We start from the raw sequence: 18580 nt of genomic DNA, 5'->3' as shown, positions 1-18580 counted from the left end.
GAGGAGCTAATTTAGCCATTTGAATCAGCTGTGTTGGATCAAGGACACATCTAAAACCTGCAGGACACCGGCCCTTGAGGCCTGGAGTTGGAGACCCCTGCTCTACACTGACAGTACACTGTTCATACTAACTTATAATAGATATTATAAAGTTGGTACGAAGGAGGAATTCGGTGAATGAATTTCATCCGCTAAAAATCATATTAATCTCTGCTACACCTGATGTAACCTAACTCTGACCATGAGAACAGCTGCTGTGCAACAGTCCAACACCGTGTTACTTTCACTTTATACCACAGGCATCCAAGCTGGTAGCAGTTAAATCGTTGCTTATAAAGCCATCAGTTGACCTAGCTTTCTTAGGCCAATCTCCAACCTAGTAAAACAGCATCCTGATCATCTGCAGAGGAATGGTTTATTTGAAGAGTTTCGGTCAGGTTTCAGAGCTCATCGCAGTACAAAAACAGCTTTAGTGAAGGCTACAAATAATCTTCTTATACTTTTAATGATTTCGTTTTGACTTGTTCGCTATTTAATAAAACAAAAACATCCCCCTAAACCGTGAATGACCACAGAGTCATACAGACAAAGATAAACAGCACCCTCTATTGGGCATGCGACGTAGATGATAGAGTTTTGTCGCTGGTGTAAACGTCATCACTCAGCGACATAGTAGTGTGTTTTTCTAGCTCCCTCTCGCTTTTTCTTTTAAATAAAGCTCTATAAAGGTTTTTGGACCAAAGTAGGATTTATCGTAAATGATCCGTTTTTGATTTCATTGTTCTTGGAAACATATATCGGTGCAAAAAACCAAAAACAACCTGTCCGGAAGTTGATTCAGTGATTGTAAACACACATGGTTCGCTTGCTCAATTATGCCAAAGCTCTTCGATATAAAGTTCCCGGGAGGATGTAAGAGTCTCCCCGATGGCTTCTGGTCAGCCGTAGACGTGTGGATAAAGAAACCTCATGTTGTAAACAAGCGTCTTTGCGGAGTTAAAGAGACAGACAGCAAAGATGCGGACCAAGACGACCTACGGCTCCTGCTGCATGATCCTGAACTCTTCACAGATGTGCTGCTCTTCATGATCAGTGGGGCCTCACCTGCCCACGAACCCGACAAACCATGGTCCTCCAGCGTCAGGACATTTATTCCCAAAGTAAACTGTTATGGGACAAACCTGCATAAAGAAATAATTCTGAAAGGTAAGAGCTTCTCACTTCTACAAACTGTTGTATCAGTTATATTAGTTTCTAAGGCCTTTTCTCTTGTTCTCTGCAGACTTTGGTAGACATCGAGTGACCTTTATTCCATTTGAAGAGGATGCAGAGGGAAAAGTGTCGCTGAGGAAAGGCAACATTTATCAGATTCAACTCTGTAATCAGGACTGTGAGGAATGGTGAGTCTGCAGTCATCATCTTTACGTCAGCACATTAAAAAAAAGAGGAAATGTCTTGTTTTGGATGATAGTTTACTGGTTGATTATACAATCCTTATTAATGCAAATGTCTAATCAGTCAACCACATGGCAGTAATTCATTACATTTAGGCATGTAGACATGGTAAAGGTGACCTGCTGAAGTTCAAACTGAGCATCAGAATGAGGAAGAAAGGTGATTTAAGTGACTTTGAGCATGGCATGGTTGTTGCTGCCAGACGTATAGGTCGGGATATTTCAGAAACTGCTGATCTGCTGACATTTCTAGAGTTTACAGGGAATGGAGTGGAAAAAGAGAAAATATCCAATGTGCTGCAGCTCTGCTTCTTCATGTCAGAGGTCAGAGTATGTCCAGACTTCTTCGAGCTGATAGGAAGCCAACAGTAACTCAAATAAACACTTGTTATAACAAAATTTATAACAAGAATTTAGCATTGCTGTTGCTTGAACATGACAATGAGTTCACCGTATGCAAATAGTACCTCCACCTCTCCACTCACCAGTCAGTCTCAGTCCAACAGAGCACCTTTGGGATGTGGTTTAACATTTTGGGCCAAAATCTTTGAGACATGTTTCCAGCACCTTGTTGAATCTGTGCCATGAAGAATTAAAGCAGCTCTGAATACCAAAGAGGTCCAAGTTGGTGCTAAAGGCAAACCTAACAGTGGGTGTATGAAAGAAAGACAAGTTATCAGGATTTTTTGAGGGTCTTCACCATATATTCCATACTACACCACACCATATAGTATTATTATTTTTGTAGTCCACCACTGATGTTTAAAAATGGGTCAGGCATTCAGTGTCAACAGATATAAGAAAATTTAAACCACAGAATATAATTTAGAGTTGTTATTCTTATTGTTTAATAGTTTTAAATAAAAAAGACTTTGTTACATTGTTTCTGGTTTTTTATTTATTTTGGGTTATCTCCTTTTTCTTGTTAATATTTACAATTATTTTCATATTTAAAATCCTCCTCATGTTGAAATAAAGGAACTTGGAGCAGCGCACTCAGGAAAGGCGACATCACAAACTCTCAGTTAATATACATGTTACTATACTTAAATGAGCACAACACTGTAGATGACTTGTGCTTTATCTGCAGGTCCCTGGAGTTGTGTGCGCTGTCGGTCGATTCCTGGTTCTCTGATGGCGTCGCCTACCCCAAGCTGCCCTGGCTGTCCTCTGACCTGCTGCCTAAACTGGTGCGCTGGGCCACCGAGTGCAGGAGTAGCGAGTTCAGGAACACGTTGTCTCTGCTGCCAGTGGAGAAGTACAGCCTCATGTACCAACAGCTGAAGGACAAGTACAAGGCCATGGTGAAGGTGAGGAGACTGGATGATGTGAGGCTTGTTTATTCTTTTGTTTACGTCCTATTCTCTTGTGTTGATATATTCATATATATTTTTCATACTGTTTCCAGGTTTGGCCTGAGGTTACAGATCCTGAAAAGTTTGTCTATGAGGATGTTGCTATTGCTACGTATCTCCTGGTAACTTCAAACCTTCCAATAATGTTCTTTTCACCAAATGAGTGGATCCTATCACGATTATACTTGTGTTAGCTTTTGAAATAATTAACAAATATGTCCACACAGGTACTGTGTGTGCAGGTAAAAACAACAAATAACTCACATGACCTTATGCCACGTGTCACAGGGTCATGCAACTTAAGCTAAGTCAGTCAACCTGAATGTGAAAAATGACCTTTGACCTTAGGAATCTATACGTAGGTCACGAGTATCAGCAGCATCAGCAGCATCAGCAGCATTTGTCACTCTGCAAATTTGACTACAAAGCTCCCTAACCATGAGTCTGTGTCACCGTGCACGCTGCAGGTGCTGTGGGCTGAGGAGAGAGCAGAGAAAGGTCTGACTGCCAGGCAGTCCTTTGTGGACCTCGGCTGTGGAAATGGCCTCTTGGTTCACATTCTGACCAATGAAGGGGTGAGTTCAGTGCTTGATGAATTCATGTAAAAGCAGCAGTTTATTAGGCCAGATCTTCACGCTGAACCTAGTGTTTGATCTTTGCGAGTGACTGAATCATCAGCTTTTGTTCTGCACATTGATTTTCTTCTAAACTCAAACAAACAGCAGCTACTTCCTGGTTACATTCTCACCCAAAGCCCACAAAGTCCTCAAAATCAACCACAGTATGAGATCACTGTTCATATTTGATAACCCTGTATATGGTGGTCACATATAAAACATTTCACACTAACTTTAGGAAAGCCAGAAGCGCTGTCTTAAAGGTACAGTCAGTATATTTCTTTTAGTTTATTTGATAAAAAAAAAAAAAGATAGTTGTACTCATAAATATACATATATTAGTGTGTAATTACCTCTTTCACCAAACTGATATGTTCATATAAACTTAGAATGAATCCATTAAAATTACATCGTAGAAACGGACTGCCATGTTTCGCCGTATTTGACTACCGTAGTCGGGAAGGACATCTCCCTTATGATTAAAGGCTTTTTAAATATCTGTCTAAGCCAAAGTCGAAGCAAAAGAGAACTCGTAGACTTTTGAGTGCCGTGGAGGGACATTTAAATTTGTGCCTGCACATTTAGGCTCGCGACATGAAAAACTATACCTGACCACTTCTCTGTTATCTGAGAAGTGGTCTGCTTCCCCAAACAAGCAAAAATGCAAAGGCAGGAGACAACGTCACCGGCATCTTAATAAAATATAATATAAACCTTATCTCATACCTTGTTTCTTGAACTGAAGACACGAAAATATTCATAACTATGCTGATTTATTCCAGATATTGTCCCAATTACATATTTTCAACAGATTAGAAATGTGACCCTCTCATATTCGGGCAACTGACAATGAGCTGGCTAAACAACAACAACAGTTAGTATAATATAGTTTAAAGGTCACATTTTCCCTCTGATAATCAGTTTGATTGCATTCTCACATTGGATACAAGTTTATTCAGTAAGTGTCTGATTCCAACAATGTTGGATCCACTTCACTGACGTTGGCTAACAGGAGCTAACAGCGGCAAAAACAGCAGCTCAACCCGTTTCGATCTCCTTTGACAAAGTAAAGCGTAAATAAAGATGCACATCTGTCACTCAGAAGCTGAGGTAAACATTGGACTGACAGCCTTTTATAGACAGGGGAAAATGCCGGGGCAGATCCAGATCTGGTCCAAACAGTAGTAGAAACAATTCGGCCGCCATTGTCGTTAAGGGGTTCATTCTAAATTTGAATGTTTTTGATCTGACTTGGCTGAGTGTGTGAATGTGTTTGAGGTTGATTGGCCTCTCTGACCATCAGGCCATCTTGTGTTGCAGCACCCTGGAAGGGGCATCGATGTTCGCAGGAGGAAGATCTGGGACATGTACGGCCCCCAGACTCTGCTGGAGGTGAGCGAGCCGAGCATGTGTCGTTATCTTTTCACATGAAATGTCTGACTCCGTGTCCTCACTTTGTGCTTCAGTTTATTGTAATGAGAAAGTACAATGCAGCATTCATAAAGATGTAAAAGTAATGATCAGTGAGAATTTTACACCCGCAGTGCTGTGAAAAAGTATTTTCCCTCTTCCTTATGTGTTTAGAAATTAGAAAAAGACAACCCGAATAAATAAAAAGTGCAGTTTTTAAATCGGGATTTAATTTATTCAGGCCAACAAAAATCTATCCAAGCATACACGGCCCTGTGTGGAAAAGTAATTGCCACCCTAAACCTATGAATGTGGTTTTGCCTCCCTTGGCAGCAAGAACTGCAATCAAGTGATTGTGATAACTGGCAGTGAGTCTCACATCAGCGTGGAGGAATTTTGGCCCACTCATCTTTGCAGAATAGTTTTAATTCAGCCACGTTTGAGGGGTTTCCAGCATGAACTGCTTGGTTAAGGTCACACCAAAGCATCTCAATTGGATTTAAGTCCACACTTTGACTAGGTCACACAGAGAGAGCATGCAGACTCCACACAGAAAGGCCTGACAACATGGCGGATTTGAACCCTGGACGTGTGCGACGGTGAGGCAACAGTGCCGTTATCTGAGCCGTTTAGAGGTGGACCTGCTGGTGTGTTTCAGATCTTGAGGTTTAGGGCAGAACTTGATGGTCGTCCCATCAGACGTTCTTTTTATGAATTGCTTTGTTCGATTTATGCCCGATGTAACGGGACTCAAACGTTCCAAAAAGTTCAAATTTTGTCTCATCAGTCCACAGAATATTTTCCAAAGGTCTCTGTGATCATCAAGATGTTTTTTGGCAAATGTGAAACAAGTTTTTTTTGGTCTGCAGTGGATTTCTCCTTGTTCTCTCCCCTTGATGCTGTTTTTGCTCAGTCTCTTTCTATCGTTGAATCATGAACGCTGACATTAACTGAGTCATACGAGGCCTTCAGGTCTTTAGATGTTGTTCTGGGTTCTTTTCTGACCTCCTGGATGAGTTGTCAGTACTCTTGGAGTCAATTTGGGAAGCCGACCCCTCCTGGGAAGGTCCACACTGTTCCAAGTGTTCTCCATTTGGGGATTATGGCTCTCAGTGTGGTTCAGTGGAGACTCGAAGCCTTTGTGACCCTTTCCAGACTGATAGATGTCAGTGACTTTGTTTCTCAGCTGTGTCTTGAGATCGCGCCATGATGGATTGCTTTTTGAGATCTTTTCGTCTGCTTCACTTTGTCACACAGGTTCTGTTTAAGTGGTTTCTTGACTCAAAAAGTTTTTTTTTTTTTACCCTTAATAGTGAAAATGTAATCTAAAACCTTCAGTTTGCATTTGCTTGGGTTACCTTTGTCTAATATTAAAATGGGATTTTAAGTGTTAAAATTACACAGAAATGCTTTTTCACAGCACTGTACATTTCTCGTAGTATACTTAAGAGATTCTTGCTTTTATGATTGTATTAAGCTGCACAAAGAAAATACTACCAGAGAAGCTTGCATACACATGTGGACACACACATTTCCAGAGAAACCTGCCCTGAAAACGCCGCTTTCTCCCATCTGCCTCCTGTCCTCAGTCGCTCATTTAACAACAAGCTGCTGACTGCTTCCATTTCAGGTCATCTATTATTGACCGATTTTAGCGGAGCGGATGTGGTAGAACAATCTCTCTGCGCCCCCGGGGCAGCTGTACTCAGTCCTCAACCTTTATTCGGAAGCTCTCTGGACTTCACAGGCTCTTAACTCTCATCATTTGTGATGTTGGTGTCAGGGCCATCTGTTATATATAAAAGGATTTATATAAACTCTCTAAAAAAAAAAAAAGTTGTTGGGATCTTGTAGTTGTTTTCTAATTGCAATTAAAAAGAAAATTAGTTGAGCCCACTAAGAAAAAAACAAGCCAAAACTTTAAATGCATCTCAAATAAAAGTCTAAGAAGATAAAAAGACTTATTTCTATTAAATGATTCTGAATTAAATTAGACCAGCGTGCATCCCTCCTGCTCTAAGGACCTCTTGTGCTCTTTGGGTCTGTGCTATTTCAGGAAAAGGCAATTACTCCCAGCGAGAGCTTCTTATTCCCGGGTACAGACTGGCTGATTGGGAACCATTCGGACGAGCTCACACCGTGGATCCCCGTTATAGCAGCCAGGCGAGTCATCAGGAGACACAATCACACTCAGCAGCTCAAGTGCCAGCTGATCTCTCCAGTTTTGGAATAACATTATGGGCAGGGGGTGATGTGTGAAGAGTGTGTGTGTGTGTGTTTACTGAGACGGCCACCTGATGGCGATGTTGAGCCTCAGTGTGAGGAGTCAGATTTTTCCTTGTTTGAGACTGCAGATGATGATTTCTTGTAGTGTGTGTGTCGCTTCCTGTCTGAAAGCTTTCAGTTAAAGGTGGAAAAATGCTTAACGAAAACAAGTCCTCTGCAGTCTGACTGTATTAAAGAGTAATGTAATGATTTATTTTGTCCCTTCTTTTTCAAATTATAGGTCGTCTTATTCCTGCCGCTACTTTGTCCTCCCCTGCTGTTTCTTCGACTTCTGTGGAAAATACCAGAGACGCCAGTGTAAGAAGTCTCAGTATAAGGAATACATCGACTTCATCGCTGAGGTCAGCCAAGTCTGTGGCTTCAACACTGACGAAGACTGTTTGAGAATACCTTCTACTAAACGGGTAGGCTGACAAAAACAGAGTGGAGGCGGCTTCACAGTAAATCCATCTGACTTGTTGTAAACATTTGTTTGACTCCGGCCCCTGTTTTTTTCTTCTCCTTTCAGTCTGTGCTCCAGAACAAATCACATTGTATTAGTTCAGCAATTTGTGAATTCTTCTTCTCTCTCCACCCGTCTACCGCGCAGCTCTGCTGTCAGCTATCAAATATTTAATACAAGACAGAAAGGGAAAGAAATAAAGACAGAAATCCGTTTGATCCATTTGATTTGTGAAAATTAAAACACACTCTAGTTATGACGTTTCCCATAATGCACCTCAACTGCATTTCTCCCCTGCACATATCTGAAAGTTATAACTCTTCTTAAAGAATAGCACAAAAGGTCCGCGTTGCCAAGACAGCATCACAGTTGCTGCACATCCATGATGAGAATCTGCCGTTCCACCGCATCACAAAGGGGCTGTGTTGGGTTGAGATCTGGTGACTGTGGAGGATATTTGAGTACAGGGAACTCGCTGTCATGTTGAGCTTTGTGACATGGAGTGTTATCCTGCTGGAAGCAGCCATCAGAAGAAGCTACACTGTGGTCATGAATGTATGGACATGGTCAACAACAAAACACATGCAGATTGTGGTGTTTAACATTTGGTTAGTACTGAGTGTCCCACAGTGTGCCAAGACTGCCTGTTGATCCAAGGCAGGATCCATGCTTTCATGTTTACACCAAATACTGACTCTACCATCTGAATGTCACAGCACATAATTGAGACTTATTGGATCAGGCAATGGTTTTCCAGTCTTCTGTTGTTTGGAAAGTCTGTGTGAACTGTAGCCTCAGCTTCCTGTCAGCTGGTATGGTCTTCTGCTGCTGTAGCCCAACTGCTTCAAGGCTGGATCTGTTGTGCACTGAGATGCCTTTCTGCACCTCGGTTGGAATGAGTGGTTATTTAAGTTACTGCTACCTTCCTGTCAGCTCGAAACAGCTTGGACCTTCATCAGGTTGTCTTGACCAGCTGCTGTCATGCAATTAGCTTATTAGCATATGAGCAGTTGAAGCTAATAGTGGTGAGAAGGTGAATTTTACGTTTCGATAGAACAGAAAATCAGTACTTGTAGAAGTTTGTCAGCAAATTCATTACATGCTTTTTATAATCCTGGGATTATGTGGAAACACTTCTCAGCGCTATGACAGTGGATGGCTGAAGTAAATCATACAGCTGTGCTTCCCAGCCTTTTCTCCACCTGGGCTTCGTTTAGTGTAGACGTACAATAAATCAAGGATGTCTTTATAATCCCAGAGGGAACAATAAATCTGTTAGCGGGTAGCCATTAATAGCTACAATATACACGTGGCCATAAAAAGAACAAGCTATTATTTTCTGGGCTTTGCTGTTTGCTCATCAGTAACACTCAGTTTGCTCATATCAGCAAAAGCTCTCCCACAAAATTATTTCAGTGTGAACATTTTCAAATGAAAAGAAAAAGTATGATTTCTTTTTTTTAATCATGAACATAATTCATCTCATTTAAAATGAATGACAAGAAAAGAAACCAAAACAGGGAGAAGAAAATAATTATTTGTCGTTCCTGGTTTTACAATTTTAATCCTCAGCACGTGGGAGTTGCCCTCACACTCAGCTCTCTTTTTTTTTTCTGTTTTTCCTGCAGGTGTGTCTTTTAGGAAAGTCAAGAAACTATCAGTTATCTGACGAACCTGAGGTAGAGCAACAAAGGGCTCATTACATCCACAGCCGCTGCACTGCTCCCGGGGTCACAGTTCAGAGGTCAGACGTCAGTAATGACGAGGACTGTTGCAATGGGAACGGAAGCTGTAACGGCACCCCCGGGAGCTCCTGGGGAGCCGGGTTCCAGCCGCGAGATCGCGTCGAAACGGTGCGAAATTGTGCTGCTCTCCCGCGGGACGTTGTTGATGGTGTTGTTCTGCGGGTTGCTAATGCTCTTCTGGGAATGACCGTGGGCGATGGAGAAGGATCCTGCCATGACTGGAACCAAGGAGGTAAAACGACTGACATGAGTCGCTGCTGAACCGAGTCACAGGTTCAGATCAAATCCAGAATAGGATCAGTATCTGTGAAGTGTTCCTATTTGCCTGTAGGACAGAAAGTCTCAGCTCTGGCATTCAGATGCATCTTAGGAAGGTTCTTGTCTATATGAGATATTATGATGTCATCATGTTGCCTAACAACCACCTAGCAGTGGGCTAAATTCACCAATTTTTCGCACCATAAACAGCTTTTAAAGGCATTGTCACGTTTTTATATCACAATTATTATTAATTATTGTCTTTACCAAAAAAAAGCACCTTGAGGCAACTGCTGTTGTGATTTGGCGCTATGTAAATGACCCAGTTTTAGCATATCAAAAACATCTATCACCCCTATTTTTTTATTAACTTTTCTCACTGTGATTAAGTGTATCAACCTGTAATTAAAGGCAAAATGACTTTATAATGTGTTTTCTGCTGGAGAGGTGGCTGAGAAGAACATTAGATGAGCTTGAAAGTGTATATAATGTAAGAAAGCCTAAAAGGGCTGGTAGGTGGATGTGAATGTCTTCGGATAAGCAGCTGTTGTGAACCACACTATTTAAGCCTTGTCCACATATACAGGATACAGATTCACTGCTCTCCCTTTGCTTCGTAGCTAATCGTTGGCTATTAGTGGACATCCCGTTGCTTATGTGGTCCTGTAATGTATTTACCACATCGGTGTACAGTACTCTGCTAAAGTCTTCAGCCACACCTCATTTCTTTATATTTTGCTGGGAAAATGAGAAACGGGTCCAATGATTTATTGAAGAGTGCAAATATTTGAATGTGGGAGACAGACCTTTTAAAATCAGGCTTATCTTTCCTTTTTTTGAGAAAGATTATAATTAAGGCTCGATCAGGTAACCCTTAGTTACGCTGCTGAGTTGCCAGGGGCTTGTTGAGTGTTTCTTGTTCTTTCACCCTTTTTTACTCTTTGTTTTTATGCACCACTCTGGATTTCCACAGTGTGCCTTTTTTCCTGTCTCCCTCCCCTCACCCCCAACCAGTCACGACAGATGGCTGCCCCCCCCCCCGAGCCTGGTTCTGCTGGGGGTTTCTTCCTGTTAAAAGGGATGTTTTCCTTCCCACTGTTGCCAAGTGCTTGCTCATAAGGGGTCATCTGATTGTTGAGGTTTTGTCTTTATCATTGTAGAGTCTTTACCTTACAGTATAAAGCGCCTTGAGGCATCTGATGATGTGATTTGGTGATGTCACCCTCTGCTGGCCATTACAAAGAATGCAGGTTTGGGGCATTTCCCTACCACGGTCACTTTTCCGATCCCCGGGGCTACCTCCATCTTTTGTACACAGGCTTTGCCCTTGATCAGTTACATAGTGAGTGCTTTTCACCTCGTGTGGTGCGGTGCAGATGTAACCAGATGCCTCTGAAACGGCACCGTCACAATCAATCGTTACATATAGTGTCAGCACTTTTTAAAATACACCAGCTACACCATTACATCAGCAGCACCTACTGCCTGAACTTCGAATTTCACTCTTCGTCCATCATCCCATCTAACCCCCCACCTCGCTGATTACCATCCTGCCCCTCAGCATCAGCCGGTGAGACCTCATGACACAGAGCGACGCCTCTTTGAACTCTGCCACACCCTCCGCCAGCTGCGTACCACACAGCCCGTATCAAACACCCACAGACACGCACACACATGCTCTTTTACAGCACCCACGCAATCACCTTTGTCAACACCTCTGCAGCCCCGCTGACACACACACTCACACACAGTCACACATTATGAACGAGATAAGAGCATGAAGCCCGCTATTATTAAAACAGAACGTTTCTCGTCAGGGTGTCGGTGGAATTAAAGGTAGAAAATTTTAGGGAGAGTGAATAAAGGGAGAGTGTAACTCTGTATGGAGATGACTGGATGAATAATGCACCACCATCTATGATTTATGCATGAGCATGCATTTGTATTGAGGGATTCCTACCAGTTATCTGCTGTGTACGAACAAAGGCTAAATTGAGAGGGAGCCAGCGCATGTTAAATAAATCCAGATGGGTCTCGGAGTCATTTAAAGTGCTTTGGAGTTTAGTTTCTGTCTGTTCTTTAATGCATCTTCAAAAAGTCTAATCATTTTCAATATGTGATGCATCTCTTTTTGGCACTTAAGCGGATATTTTATGATCATTTTGTTTCTGTGGCTCTGGTGCGACGTCAGACGATGTTCTTTTATCTTTTCTTTTATCTCTTTTACTGTAAAGACAAACAAATAATCCGGTTTAAGCTCTGAAACTATCAGAAACAGGTTTTCACTATGCATAAGAGTCAGTATTTTTCCTGTTTGGCCAACTAGTGTTGGGTTTGTATCATAAGACTGATACTCAGTGATTTATAGTAATTCTTTGAAATGAGAATTCCCGATTAACATCAATCGGACTCTTTTTTTTATTTGGGCCAAGTTCTTATATTTAACAGATTTGCACTGAGCAGTTTGGCGTATTTTACTAAGTGAAAAAAAACAAGTTAAAACATCTTAGTATTGTTGCTGCTGCTGCTTATATCAGTTGCATATATTGTGCTTCCTGTGCATTAAACTTAAATATATCTCACAGCTCTTCTGAGACACTGTAAATATGAAGCAAGTTACTAATTCATGCATGCTGTAGTGCTGAGTCACAGAGTTATGCAATCATGCCGAGAATGAAAATCTGTGTGTAGCTGTACATCGAGCGACACTAAATGTCAACTCAGTAAAATGTCAGAGGTACAGTAAACACGCTATTGTAGTGAATAGAAGCAGCCTGCGTGGAAGGGCGCGGTGTGTTTTTGATGAGTGAATGCTTCACTTCACTCTTTTTCACGCTGGAACATTTTCTGCTTTCTGCTTTCCTTCAGTTTAAACCAAATATTTTTCAGATTGTCGGTTTGAAAAAATCCAAACTGTGTTTTTTGGGTTGTTTTTTTTTTTTTGTATACTTTTGCTTTTGTCTCCAAAATGTCATTCATACAAAGACCGGTTTAAAAGTTGCTTTCAGCTGCTCCCTTTTTCGCAAAGGGTCACCACAGCAGGTAGCTCCGCATGTTTGATCTGGATGTGCTGGACGCACTTCCTGACACAACCCCAAAGGGATTTGTGTCTCCTCCCAGACTGAACCGGGGGATCTTTTGCTTGGCAGGGAAATGTGTAAGCCACATGCTCGAGCCATAGATATATGAAGATGAGTGTAAACATTATTTATTGGGTGCTATAAGAAGATTCAGCAAGCATGCATATTAACTTTTAGTAGTAATAATAATGTAATTATTGGTTCTAGTACATGTCAGTGTCCTGCATTACTATATAAATGCCAGTAGTCCATTTTTTTTAGGTTGCCAGGCAACATGGTGGCATCATAATATAGCAAGTTCATGTTTCAGTTCACCTGATTGTTACTAGCTTTGCACCTTTGCCAGAACGTTTACCAACTTTTCATCACCCTGTTAATAGATTTTTTTTAAAGGTCTAGCAAAAAGCTGGCGTACTCATTCCTTTGCATTGCAGGGCCGTCTTGCTCTCCCGGCACAGCAATAGCATGTCTCCTTTCCTCTCTATCTGCTGTGTTTATTGCTCTGTGAGCTGAGGTTGCAAAGAGAGACGGAGCGCAGCCGTGTACAGAGAGATGTGATGGAAAAAAGTGAGACTTCTGTTGTTGTTTGTCTGAGTGACCATTTTATACGCAAGTTAAACGGTTTGCAGAATCATAGCATTGCTATTGTCTCCAAACACTATGATTCCCCCTCCCTCTGCTCGCCTGGAGAAGCTTTGATTGTTTCTCAAGCCCAAAACTGGTATTCAGGACAAGTATATAGATTTATTCTTCTTCTTTTGGCTGCTCCATTTAGGGGTCACCACAACAAATCACCAGCCTCCAACCTCTTCTGTCACCCCAACCCTCCGCATGTCCTCCTTCTCCACATTCATGAATCTTCTCTGTGGCCTCCCTCTATTCCTCCTGCCTGGGCAGCTCCGTGTCCACTACCCCTCCTCTGCTCATCAAGACAAATATCACCCTGAAAGTATGTCATCCCTCAGAAATATGTCCTGTCATCCTTAGTCGCCTTGTGAGAGTTGCAGTTTTTGCAAAGATGGAAATCACAGCTGAGCTCTTCTCTTTTTTTTCCTTCAGCACAACAAAAACAATCCTACACAACAGGCATCGTTTCAAACACACAAGTCCAACTGTACTTTAAGCCAAGCCATTAATACTCGTCTGCACCTGGTCTTAGTCCAAGCTGCATCTACTCTGTCGATACTGTCCCTATCCCATTAATCCCCATTAACATTGTAGGCAGTAAAGGGCAGCTCTAAACGGTGTATTGATATTATATTAAGGCCTGGAGCTCCCTGGCGTCAGAGCTGTGGGATGAGAGTCTGCCCAGTTTCACACTCTGCAGCATACGACTGGGTTTGGCTGCACTAGTGTCTGTGAATGTGGGAGTGTGTTGCATATTTTAGGGATTAACGCAGCAATTTGGCCAACTAAAATTAGGATGTATTTGGGTGGACAATATGTTTTTCGATGAATTTCAGCAGCAGAAAGACAAAGTTCAGAGACCCGACAAGCAGAAGAGTTTAAAGCTGAACAGTTTCTTTGAGGAACTGAGTTTTGGATAAGAGGGGCAGACGGTGCTTTTCATTCATATTCAGTATTCATATCGTCTCTAAGCCAGCAGGGATTGCAGGGAGTGACCACAGAGGTATGATGAAGATGTCATTGAAGATGCAGAATTAAGTCAAATATAGTTATGAAATCATGTGGCGTGTCTCTCCCTCCAATACGTCAGAGAAAGGAGGAAGATTGTCATTTGTATAAACCAAAGGTCAGCTCTGATTCAATTCCCTTGTGGTGTAAAAAGGGCAAGGCCAGAAATGCCAAAAGATCTTTCTAACCATTGCGTGAAAGCATGTGTGAATACAAAGGGGTTTGTCACCTATACTATGCTAATCCTAGAGGTTAGAACTGTATATATCCTCTTTTTCCTTTCTAAAATCTCTGCCCCAGTGGAGAGGTGACAAAAATGATTCAGGCTCCCAAATGGCTACTCTGGCAAAAGGCGTTCCAGTTGCCCTGACAGCTTGTTGGAACAGCTTTAACTGAGCATACTTTACAGCTCTGACAAACACTGACAGATAGCTACTCTCTACTGTAAACCGATCTGTATATACTATGTGTATATATAGCTTTGCTCGCATTTTCTTGTCATAAAACAGCTGATAACATCAACTCAAGCCGAGTGGTTCTTTGTCTGAAATGCTGGATAAAAACGATCTCTGTGCATGCTGAAGCACCGTGTTAATGCATTGATGATTATAAAATCAATAGACCTCTTCCTGCACATGTGTAACTCCCATCTTTCATTGTTTGTCCCTCTTCCCTGCTCTTCAGGCAGCCTTTCTGTGAGCGAGGTTGCGGGGCTGTTGGGGCAGGAAACCCTGCGGCTCCTGAAGAAAGAGTGCGGAGGTCTTCAGACGCTTCTGAGGAACAATCATCAAGTATTTAGAGGTAGCTTTTCTGCACGCTTCTCTACGTTATCATAGATGGTTCATTTGAAAGTCGTATTGTTGAGAACTAGACTATTCATTAAGTACAATATAGTGCTTAAATGAAACCAGTGACAGTGAGAGAGATACTGGAGGTTATATGAGTAACAGAAAGGGTGTTAAATAAAAAACGTTAGCTTCTTTTTAAAAAAAGATTTTGTTTGAAAGAATTTTTTCCAACAGTTCAAATCATAGACTGTATATAAAAGATGGAGACCTTAACCCTACTTTCTGGGGATATTTCAAAGTTACCCTATTTCTTGTTTGTTTTATGACTTGAGTAAACGGTTAAAAGTAAAAGTCTATCTTCCTAGATTCTGGTTTCAAGTCTTCTTTAATAGATCCCCCCAAAAATGTCTTAATTAGAATACAGCTTCTGCTTTATTTTTTACACCTTGCTCGTTCAGTGTTCGTCAGTAGAAAAAGCCCTCAGAGGAGTCAGCTGTCCAGTTTTTCCATTACGAACATTTTGTTTGATCTAAAATGAGCATCCTATTTAACATCACAGTGAACAATGAATGTAAGCTAGTTCTTCAAACTAGCTTGCTAGCTAGCATTAGTCCCACCTCCTGGTCTAAATATGGTCACTTCTTTAAAACAATAAGGTGGCGATGGCCTCGTTCCAGGTTGCAAAATTTTACCCATATGTTGACATCTTTTAAATACAGTGTATGCTTTAACTTAAGACTTTTAAAAGGGACTATTTTTAAAGATAACCATGGCGACAACATTTTTTTTTTTTTCAAATTTTATTCACTCACTAGTCACAAAGAAGTCTCAAATGCTGCCATGGAAGTCGTACCGTCATTGACTTTGCTACTAGACCGCAAAGCAGTGTGTTTTGCTGCTGTCCCTGGTTAAAAGTGTCAGACAGCAGTGTGAGAAGTATGCCTTCCTTTTTTTCCCCGGTAACCACAACATTGACATCAAAGTGTGTTTAAGCGTACTTGTGCTTGGCAAAACTCTGAATCGTCCGATCCAAAGAGTTAGTTTGCTTGGTGTCATGGCATCAAACTGGGCTTTTGTTGATTGAAAAAGAGGGGAAATGAGCGCTTTTACCATTGTCATTTGGAATTTGGTTGGTCTCGAGGGATCAGTTTGAGAAAATTGGATCCCCTCCCCTACAGAAATTGCTTAGAGTGCAAGCAAAGTGAGACTTGAGATAGAAACAAAGTTGACAGTTCTTTCCGATAATAGATAAAAATGACCCTCGAAAGGTGAGGAGCTTAAAACCTGTGGGGGTCAGCACAGACATGACTTTTTCTGCCCTGGTGCCCTTACAGCCAGGCATCTATGTGGTGTTCTTTTCCAAATCTCTTTCTTTTGGGAAAATGTTTATTTGTATCTTTTGGGAGGAGTGTTTCAGTCTGATAGATTTTGTGTCTCCCTCTCGTCACTCGTCTTTAGTTGAAGGAGGGCGTGTCTACATAAGAGACTGGCGGGAGAGGAAGCCCTTCAGGGCGGATGCCAAAAGGAAGCCCGTCGCCCCGGGTGCCCTGAAAACTCGCCTCTGCTGGTTTCATGCTCAGCACCCTCAGGGCTGCCCCCTGCAGGCCGAAAACTGCGCCTTCGCCCACGGAGCAGACGATCTCCGACCCTCGACGAGGCCGCTGAAGAAGATAAAGAATGACGCCTTTTGATTGACTTGTTCGTCACGACTTTTCATTGACTTTGTTTGGATTTTTAATTTGTGCAGAGCTCTGCACATCGTTGTTTGAACTCTAGTTCCCAGCCCTGTAGCCTCAAAGATAAGATTCAGGTCCAAGCAACGAGTTTTATTGAGGCAACGTTACATCATTTCTGGGAATTGAAGCCTTGAAATCTCACTGTCCTCTTTCTTCTTTGTAAGGCTGCCAACATGCGATGCTTCCTGGTGGGGCTTCACTGCTGGAGCTCTCTAAACCTCTGGGTTATGTTGTCTTGTGAAATTTAATTTCAAAGCATCCTGTCTCCTATTTATTTAACTGTTGGTCTTCTGTCGAGTTCAGGTATACTTACTCACTATATAAAGCTGATTTCAAGCTACGTCTTTGTATTTTTATTTAAAGATTATCAGCTCTGTGGTGGATCTTCTCCTCGCCCACAGCATAAAAAACTCTAAAAGCTCCTGTAAACTTTCAGTATTTAGCTGCGTGCTTCACTTAGACATTTCATTCAGCTCAGACGTGTGCTTTGAGGTTCACAGACAGGGCGGGGGAGAAAGGCCGGACAGCATTTGAACAAAGTAAATGTTAGCAGTATGAATTATTTGTTGGCAGGAGTCGAGGGCTGAGCTGCGTGTTGTCCCGTCTGGATGGGCGCTCACTGCTGCGTCTTTCTAACAGCTTCCATCACCCTGTGGCTCAAATGTCAAAGACGGTAAGGCCCTCCGAGGGACTGCAGCCGAGCAGTGAGAAGAGCCTCCCTGGGGTTTGTTTTGTGTATGTGACAGACAACAATCAGACTGCTGATACAATAAAAACATTGATTATACAATCAGTGTGTGGCAACACTTAATCATATTTTACCAGATTGCCTAACAATTTGCAATTTGAAGCCTAAATGTATTCTGAGTGCTGTGTTTCTGCTGTTTGAAGCTAAAACATATACATTTAGTTGGAGACTGTAACAAATGTAACACATACCAAAGGTCCTCAAACACCACTCAGCTATAAAGAGAGACAGTTATGTATTGTGAAAGCGAACGCACCATTAATGCTGAACGTAACGCACTGACATTCAGAAGTCTTTTTTCAGACACCAGGCAGTAAAAAGAATAAAATAAAAACACAGTAGAGGAAGCGAGACTGAAAAATACTGGTTTCAAAACTACTTTTGTCGACTCAGAAACATGACGACGTTTAAAGATTTGACTATATACACAGTGGTGTGAAAAAGCGTTTACCCCTTCATGATTTCCTATTTTTGTATGTTTGTCACAATTAAATGTTTCAGATTATCAAACAAATTTAAATATTAGACAAAGATAACACAAGTAAACACAAAATGCAGCTTCTAAATGAAGATGTTTATTTTTAAGGGGAAAAAGTGTCCTGTGTGGAAAAAAAAAGACCTAAACCTAATAACTGGTTGGGTCAACCTTAGCAATCAAGGCTGCAATCAAATGTTTGCGATAACTGGCAACGAGTCTTCTACAGCACTGTGTTGTAATTCAGCCACATTGGAGGGTTTTTCAGCATGAACCGAATTTTTAAGGTCAAGCCACAGATAATTTGTATCTGTTTGATGATCTGAAACATCTGTGCGTGCGTGCGTGTGTGTGTGTGTGTGTGTGTGTGTAGGGGGCAAATGTTTTTTGCAGACATAAATGAGAAAATCTTATTTATGTCTGCAACTGAAAATGTCTTTGAGAAAAGCTTCCTTTGTATTTTTGTACTTCACAAAATAAGATACAATCTGCTTCTGATACATTTGTCTAACACATATAAAGAAATCACCACTTTCGCTTGTTGTGTCCTA

At 41.6% G+C, this 18580-nt stretch overlaps 1 protein-coding gene across 2 annotated transcripts; it reads left to right on the top strand.

Annotated features, from left to right (window-relative positions):
* Positions 1-633: 633 nt before the first annotated feature.
* On the top strand, positions 634-18565 carry trmt44 (tRNA methyltransferase 44 homolog). Of its 2 annotated transcripts, XM_039610071.1 has the most exons (12): positions 634-1206; positions 1283-1400; positions 2545-2764; positions 2863-2931; positions 3277-3384; positions 4747-4818; positions 6893-6999; positions 7343-7526; positions 9193-9541; positions 13423-13596; positions 14967-15083; positions 16529-18565. In XM_039610071.1, exons 1-12 carry the CDS (start codon positions 876-878, stop codon positions 16759-16761), a joined length of 2082 nt encoding a protein of 693 aa, XP_039466005.1. In that variant the 5' UTR covers positions 634-875; the 3' UTR covers positions 16762-18565. The 2 variants fall into 2 exon arrangements, with proteins under 2 accessions (XP_039466005.1, XP_031583033.1); XM_031727173.2 differs by lacking the exon at positions 13423-13596.
* The last annotated feature ends 15 nt before the right edge of the window (positions 18566-18580 follow it).

The sequence above is a fragment of the Oreochromis aureus genome, linkage group 3 (assembly GCF_013358895.1).
Source record: "Oreochromis aureus strain Israel breed Guangdong linkage group 3, ZZ_aureus, whole genome shotgun sequence".
NCBI lineage: Eukaryota > Metazoa > Chordata > Actinopteri > Cichliformes > Cichlidae > Oreochromis > Oreochromis aureus.
Note: the sequence above shows the minus strand (reverse complement) of the source record. Positions and strands in the feature narration are given on the sequence as shown.

Coding starts and splice junctions, on each gene's coding strand:
- trmt44 (XM_039610071.1), top strand. CDS start 876: ATGCCAAAGCTCTTCGATATAAAGTTCCCGGGAGGATGTAAGAGTCTC. Junction 1,207..1,282: donor TAAAGAAATAATTCTGAAAG/GTAAGAGCTTCT, acceptor TGTTCTCTGCAG/ACTTTGGTAGACATCGAGTG. Junction 13,597..14,966: donor AGACAAATATCACCCTGAAA/GTATGTCATCCC, acceptor CCTGCTCTTCAG/GCAGCCTTTCTGTGAGCGAG.